The sequence below is a fragment of the Sinocyclocheilus rhinocerous genome, unplaced genomic scaffold, assembly GCF_001515625.1.
Source record: "Sinocyclocheilus rhinocerous isolate Xijiao unplaced genomic scaffold, SAMN03320098_v1.1 scaffold1919, whole genome shotgun sequence".
Lineage (NCBI taxonomy): Eukaryota > Metazoa > Chordata > Actinopteri > Cypriniformes > Cyprinidae > Sinocyclocheilus > Sinocyclocheilus rhinocerous.
In genome coordinates, this window is record NW_015646355.1 from 366691 (window position 1) to 375266 (window position 8576).

Sequence of the window (8576 nt, forward strand, 5' to 3'; positions counted from 1 at the left end):
ATATATTTCAGCTGATTGCCAGGGCAACATTTTTTTTTTTTATTTAGTTTAACTATTTTTATTTTAGTTTAGTACATTTACTGATGTACTAAAATAACTAAAACTAAAACTGAAATAAAAATTTATTTAAAAAAAAGTATAATAGTTAAGTATAATAATAACAAGTATACAAAAGAACTAATAACAAAAGACAAAAGCACACAACAAAATTACTAAAACTGTAACTAAAATAAAAATGAAAATGGAAAATATAAAAATAAAAACGAATTAAAAATATTAATAATGAATAAATTAATAAAAACGGAATTTTATGAGAAATTTCAATTGTAAGCATAATTTTATTTGTCTACAAAGCTAATATTCAAGCATTTAAACAGAAGCTTGAAATATTTTTGAGATGATAAATTATGTCTTTTGACTGGATTAGACAAGGATACAAAACATTGTAGATGTAACTTTTTTTCCCTCATGTTTTCATTTCTTAAAGTCGCATTTCATTTCTTTCTGCCAAGGTATAGTTTGATTGCAACTGATAAAATGTAAATGTGTAACTTGAATAAAAATGTAAGCCAAATGCATAAATGTAAAAAAGAAAGAACTTGTTCATTGTGTGTTAGTTTGTTACTCATCCATTTAACCTTTTTAATATAATGCAATTTGAATTTTTATGACAAAATTCAATTGTAAGCACAATTTATAATTGTCTGCAAAGGTAATTCAGACACCTAAAGATCGAAAAGGTTTATAATCGTAGTGATGTCTGAACTTTTGACTGTTTTTTTGTCAAGGATTGTAGATTTTACCAGCTCAATTTATTTATGATCAAAATTTTAATCAGAAGCAGTTTTAAGATGATAAATTATGTCCAGAATTTTGCCTGGTTTTGTCAAAGATGCAAAACATTGTAGATTTTATCATAATTATTATGATTTTATTTCTCGTGTTTTTATTTCTTAAAGAGAAACAACTTTGCTCAGTCTGAATAAATGTTATAAAAATAAAAATAAATTACATTTAATGTGAGTTACTCATCCATTTAACCTTTTAATCTAATTCAAATTTTCAACAAATTCCAAAATTATTCAGAAGCCTTACGTTTTAACAGTTTTTAAGATCATAAATTGTCCAAAATGATCAAGAATGCAAAACATTGTAGATTTTACAATAACTTATTTTATTTATCACTTATTTTATAAGTAAACATTATAAAAGTGGTAACGTGTAGCTGTAAAAAAAAAGACATTTAATGTGTTACAGTTTGTTACAATGTGACAAAAACGTGACTTACAAACAAACACAATCACATTATATTCATCCAAAACATGCTATGAAAAAAACAACAGGTAATATTGTTAAAAATATAATTTGTATATACAAAACATCAATGCAGTTAAAGATAATATGTACAGCAAGATTATTACAGTATATGCCAGTATCAGACTGAGGTATCAGGCTTCTGTAAATCTGCCGGGACTCTCTGTGGCGATGGGTTTGGTGGAGTGTGTGAAGACTATGTTCTCCGAGTCTTGTCTCCGCTGTGACTGTGGAGAGCAGATGTGAATGTAATCGTACTGACTCTGCTGGTCTTCTGTAAGGCTGTGCAAGGCCACGCTTCTGTTGGTCTGCGTGTCGTAACTGCTCCTCTGAAGCGTGGCCTGTGAGGATGGCCTCGTCCTTGAAAAGGTCGACAGATGTCTGCTATTAACGCTCACAGACGGGCTCCAGCATCTGTCCGAGTGACCCAGGATCCTGCACTCACTGGTGCAAGCCCACAGACCTGAGGAAACACACTCCAGTAAGGATTCCTACACAACTGCCACAATAAAACTGGTAATTGCAACTTTTTAGCTCAATTCAGATTTTTTTTTTTTTATATCTTCAACTTCAGTCTAATCCAGTCAACAGCAATCTAGCAACTCTGAGTTTACATCTCGCAATTATGATGCTTTTTCTCAAAATCCAAGTATGCATGTTTATATTTCATAGTAATTCGGACTTCTCAGAATTTTTAGTTTCTGGCAATTGTGAGACAAACTCGTAATTTGGGCATTTAAATATCACTGTTCAGACTTTTCTTCTCAGAATTGCGAGTTTCTTGCAATTTGTGACATATAAGCTCGCAATAAACTCTAACCAATCCAATCAACAGCATTTGTGAGTTTACATCTCGCAATTTTGGCTTGTTTCTTGTGACCTTTTTTCAGGAATTCTGAGTTTACATCTCGTAACTTTTACTTTTTTTTCAGAATTCTGAGTTTACATCTCGTAATTTTAACTTTTTTCCTCAGAATTCTGAGTTTACATCTCACAATTCTGACTTTTTTCTCTGAATTCAGATAACCGTATTGTCCCGAATATAAGACGATATTTTTTTCTTGGAAATACATCCATAATTTTTACTTTTTTTATTTAGAATTCTGAGTTTAAATCTTTACATCTTGCAATTCAGATAAAAAAAAAAAACATTTAATAAAAAAATTTTTTTTTATTGTGACTGAGTAATTGTGCCCTTTTTTCCTGCAGTTTATATTGTGAGTTTGTCTCACAATTCAGACTTTTCTTCTTAGGATCACAACATATACACTCATAAATAAACTAAAAAAAAAACTAAAAAAAAACAATCCAGTTGAATTTTCAGTTTAATTATTGCAATTCAAGTTTTTTTTTTCAAATTAAAATGAATTCAAATTAAAAATAAAAATAAAAAAGGTAATTGCAACATTTTATCTCACAGTTCTCACTTTTTTTCTTGCAGTTGTGAGCTTAAATCTCACAATTCTGACTTTTTATTTTAGAATTGCAAGTTTATATCTTACAATTGAAAATTATATATTTTACATGCCGCAATTCTGACTTTTTTTCTCAGAACTGCAGTTTATAAACTTGAGTTATGTTGCAAAAAACATCTAAATTGTGTGAAATAAACTCAAAATTGCAAGAAAAAGTTAACTTTCATAGATCTGGAACATCAAAGTCCTGAATCAAATACCTTCACTTTTCTTTTTCATCAGAAAATACGTTCGTTCGACTCTTAATGTGCTCAGATGCGCGTGACTCGTGATATGCACACTGCTCAGCTCTATTAGTGCGCGTGTAATCGCTCAGGCTCTTTGTTTCCCATAGATTAGAGTTTAACAAGGCTGCACTAGAAATGAATCAAAACTGACCTTGAAGTGAAGCGATCCAATCAGCAGCTCATTAATCTGAGCACCTCTCTACTTTAACTTTGCCTCACTAGTCCACACGACACCTCGTCAACGCAACCATGATCCTGCAAAAAATAATTACCCTGACAATCGTCTGCGTGAGAAGCCATGCTACCAGCAACTCTGTGTCTTTATTTGTTTCATTGCTGCACTTTTATCAAGAACACAAATGATCAGTTATGTAAGACTTACTTTCTAACTGTATAAAAAACTACAACCGTCTCCTTTCTCATTAGTGTAAGACCTATATCAATGCTCCACATCCTCCAATTATATCAGATCCTATTTTCAAGTAGTTTTGACATTTAACAAGATGATTTCGAGGCAGGCATATACAGTATATATATATATATATATAGAGTTCTGGCATGAAACTCTAGATGGCGCAGTCTGATAGGTCTAACTCAATCTGACCTAATGACATCATTATCACATGGCACAGCTGATTGGTTCTCTCCTGTATTGGTAGCCAATGAGCTCGCTGCTCAACATTCAAATATATGACTAGTGCTTGTCGTAGCAGTTGCAGCTTGCTTCAGAAACCCTCCACCTTCCCCAGCTCCACCTGTATAGATCTGCTACGAGGTGATTCATGTATGCTATATGGGGGTTATTTCATGTATGTTATATGAATAAGATAACAGCAGCATGTTGTGGATGTATTGGCAGTAGCAAGTCTCGGTACCGCAGCAACAGCAGCAGCAGCAGCGTAGCAGATCTATTCCGCCAAGACCAAATACATTAACATTGTCATGTACATTACCATGCCAATCCCTCAGAGAGTTGTCATGACAGAACTATTATTATTATTATTATTATTATTATTATTATTATTATTATTATTATTATTATTATTATTATTATTATTATTATTATTATTATTATTATTATTATTATGAGAATTCTGCACAAATATCAAATATATTACCAGTTTGGACATGTATATGCATAATAATATATTATGTATAATAAATAGTTCTGAGTATGTCAGTCAGATGAGTTGATTCTAACCTTTATATGACGTGTAGTCTTTCTTGAGGCCTTCACTGATGTCAGAATCACTGTCATTAGCATCACTGTCTCCTTTTCCGCTGTCTTTGCCGCTGATCTGTGGGTCTCTGACTGCGATGGTCATCATAGAGTTTCCTTTCCAGACCGTGATGGGTCGAGCGTTGTCTTTACCATAACCAGGCAAAGTGGAGTATCCCTGTGAAAACACAAGAACCAAAGCTCATCCTCTCTGCTTTTCTGGAACGACATGACGGTGAGTAATTAATGACAAGACTTTTCATTTTGTTGATAAACTTCTGTTACTGTTAAGCACTACTTTTTTTTTGGAGGGGGGGTATACTGTATATACACATTGATCAGACAGATGCCTTTGACTGTTGCATTGCATGCTTGTTTTTATTTCTGCATCCTGTGCCATGAACCTATTTATTTTAAAGACAGCTAATAGTTCTGAGTATGTCAGTCAGATGAGTTGATTTTAACCTTTATATGACGTGTAGTCTTTCTTGAGGCCTTCACTGATGTCAGAATCACTGTCATTAGCATCACTGTCTCCTTTTCCGCTGTCTTTGCCGCTGATCTGTGGGTCTCTGACTGCGATGGTCATCATAGAGTTTCCTTTCCAGACCGTGATGGGTCGAGCGTTGTCTTTACCATAACCAGGCAAAGTGGAGTATCCCTGTGAAAACACAAGAACCAAAGCTACTTTTAGCTGTTTTTAATGCAAGTAGTGCATTGTGTTTGTAAGCCTCCTTCGGTCATTGCATCATATCTCTGTTTTTCAGGGTTTCACACAATGAGTGTTGTTTTTAAGACAACATATCAAGTTAAAAACTGATTGACCTGTTTTATTCCTTTGCATCAGTCATATAATTAAAGTTTTAAGGAATTAAAATGAGAAATAAAATGTTTTTCATATTTATCTTGTTGCACTTAACATTTATTTTTTTCCAAGTAACGAAAATGCTTTTTGATGGTTTTAGATTTGTTAACTATAATAACTCTAAATTTGATCCCAATCCTTCAGTTGTTATAATCATTTTTGCTCTTTTGCACCATTTTATTTATTGTTGCAAACATATAATATGGACGTTTTTAAGCTTTGCATTGCATCTCACTTTTTTTGCTTGTCAATCTGCATTTTTTAAAAAAATTCTTATTATATGTAGGCTACATATATATGAGATGCACGTCTTTGTTCACTGCATTGTGCAGAGTTAACATTTTGAAAAATGTTTTGTTCCATTCCTTTGCATTCCATCTGCAATGATTTGCATTGGCCTGTGCACGTGCATCAGATGAACATCATTGGCTTTCTTGTCTTGTGTCATTAGCATTGCCTTTCGAGCCCTGCGTTGTGTTCAGCTGTGCTCCGTTGAGCTGTTTTTGAATACATGTCCTGTGTGAACGGCCCCTCAAACACACACACACACACACACTCACAGAAAGAAACAGTCACCACTTACATCTATTTCCCCCGCCACACTCCTGTATTTGCTCTTGAAAGTCTGTGGGGTTTCGTTAAGAACTTCGGCCGTCGCCTGCACGCTGTTGTGTAGTTTCTCAGGCGTGCCGATGACAGTCGTGGAGTGAAATGCATGCGTGTCGAACACATTGGCAGTCTGGCTGGAGATCATCGACACGGCGTTGTGCTCTTTATCGTAAGGAATATCCACCGCGTCTGGGAGGTTAGCTTGTCTCTTCTGACCGTTTTTGCGACTTTTGCATAGTATGAACGATAAAATAGCCAAAAACAGCAGCGAGGAACTCGTCAAAGCCAAGATTAAAATAAGCGTCCATTGTTTTGGTTCGCCGTCCTCTCTTTCACACATTGATCAGACAGATGCCTTTGACTGTTGCATTGCATGCTTGTTTTTATTTCTGCATCCTGTGCCATGAACCTATTTATTTTAAAGACAGCTTACGACAAATAAAAACAGGTATATTTTGTAAAACACATTTAGAAACCCGTTCCGTTGTGCTCCTTCTAGAGGTTTTGTAACACTTGTGACATGACCCCTGTGATCTGTCACATTGCTTTGTGCTGTTTTTTTTTTTATTGTTGGTCTATTTACTGATAGTTTTTTGGCCATTTGGTCACATCTCACTGCATTTCCAGTACCTTCAGCTATAAGCACTGCATTTTTAAAACAACATATGAAGTTAAAAACAGATCATAAAAAAAAAAAAATCAAGTTCAATTGAGTTGGATTCCATTGCGCTACTTTTAGCTGTTTTTAATGCAAGTAGTGCATTGTGTTTGTACGCCTCCTTCGGTCATTGCATCATATCTCTGTTTTTCAGGGTTTCACACAATGTGTTGTTTTTAAGACAACATATCAAGTTAAAAACTGATTGACCTGTTTTATTCCTTTGCATCAGTCTCCTCTATTGTTATTTTATTTATTTATTTGATTTGATTTTGGCACAAGAACCAAAGCTACTTTTAGCTGTTTTTAATGCAAGTAGTGCATTGTGTTTGTAAGCCTCCTTCGGTCATTGCATCATATCTCTGTTTTTCAGGGTTTCACACAATGAGTGTTGTTTTTAAGACAACATATCAAGTTAAAAACTGATTGACCTGTTTTATTCCTTTGCATCAGTCTCCTCTATTGTTATTTTATTTATTTATTTGATTTGATTTTGGCCTGTTGTTATGTGCATCAGACAGACATTTTTGGCTGTTGCATCACTTTTTTAATATTCTTCTTTTTTTTTTTTTACAAAGTGAGCATTGCATTTTTAACATGGGGGGTCAATTTAACCAGTTAAAGTCAGTGTTATTTCAGTATAATTGAGATGCTATTATAGTTTTTATTCATATTTGAATCTGTTTTTATTTTTTATGTTTCCTGTGTGAACGGCCCCTCAAACACACACACACACACACACACTCACAGAAAGAAACAGTCACCACTTACATCTATTTCCCCCGCCACACTCCTGTATTTGCTCTTGAAAGTCTGTGGGGTTTCGTTAAGAACTTCGGCCGTCGCCTGCACGCTGTTGTGTAGTTTCTCAGGCGTGCCGATGACAGTCGTGGAGTGAAATGCATGCGTGTCGAACACATTGGCAGTCTGGCTGGAGATCATCGACACGGCGTTGTGCTCTTTATCGTAAGGAATATCCACCGCGTCTGGGAGGTTAGCTTGTCTCTTCTGACCGTTTTTGCGACTTTTGCATAGTATGAACGATAAAATAGCCAAAAACAGCAGCGAGGAACTCGTCAAAGCCAAGATTAAAATAAGCGTCCATTGTTTTGGTTCGCCGTCCTCTCTTTCGTCATAAAAATTGCCGTTTGAGGGCGCAGACTCAGTTAGGGTGAAATGAATCGTAGCTGTTGAGGTTAGCGACGGGTGGCCGTTGTCGTTAACCGTCGCTAAGACTTTCCATAAATCGTACTCGTCGTAAGCGATTTTGCGGTTGATGTATATTTCCCCCGTATTCGGATCGATGGCAAAACCGAAATCGCCTCCGTCGTAGAGTTTGTAAGTGAGCTCCGCATTCAAACCGGCATCTGAATCTTTCGCCACGATTCGGGTCACGATATAACCGGGTGGCGCGTCTTTGGGAAGCTGGATTTCGGCAGATCCGTTGACGAGCGGCGGTTGTGATATCGAAGGCGCGTTGTCGTTCTGATCGCCCAGATTGATAATCAGTACAGCGTTGTTGTGAAGTTGCGGCCATCCTCGGTCGCTGGCCTGGACGCGAAGATCTAGCCTCTTCGTGACTTCGTAATTAAAACTTTGCAAGGCGTAAACGTTTCCCGCTTGATTCATAATAGCAAACCTGGAGACGCTGTTGGTATCCGAGTCAAAAAGCTCATAGGTTATTTCCCCGTTAAGCCCAGAATCCTGATCGCTGGCTAAAATCGTAGTGATGTAGGTACCTGGAAGTTGATTCTCCTCAATGAAACCTTCATATATCTTAGCGCTGAATGTCGGAGCATTGTCGTTGACGTCTGTAAGCCGTATAATGTAATGAGTTACCATGCGTAATGGCGGTACACCGAAATCCTCAGCCACTACAGTCAAATTATACTCCGCGATCTTCTCTCTATCCAGAGGAGCCATCGTGGCTATCGTGTAGCTCCCTTCATACGCTCTTTTAAGCCTGAAGTTTCCATGTCCGCCATTCAGAGTGCAGCTCACTTGCCCGTTCGCTTTTAATGCAAGTAGTGCATTGTGTTTGTACGCCTCCTTCGGTCATTGCATCATATCTCTGTTTTTCAGGGTTTCACACAATGTGTTGTTTTTAAGACAACATATCAAGTTAAAAACTGATTGACCTGTTTTATTCCTTTGCATCAGTCTCCTCTATTGTTATTTTATTTATTTATTTGATTTGATTATGGCCTGT

General features: G+C 36.1%; 1 protein-coding gene across 1 annotated transcript in view; it reads right to left on the minus strand.

Moving 5' to 3' along the window:
• Positions 1-1383: 1383 nt before the first annotated feature.
• Positions 1384-8576, minus strand: part of LOC107707570 (protocadherin-8-like) — a 10416-nt gene continuing 3223 nt past the window's right edge. Inside the window, exons 2-4 of the mRNA XM_016511637.1 lie at positions 7139-8133; positions 4701-4896; positions 1384-1777 (exon numbers count right to left, since the gene is read on the minus strand). Of these exons, the coding sequence (XP_016367123.1) occupies positions 1449-1777; positions 4701-4896; positions 7139-8133 (1520 nt within the window). The 3' untranslated portion in view covers positions 1384-1448. The remainder of the gene's footprint in view (positions 1778-4700; positions 4897-7138; positions 8134-8576) is intronic.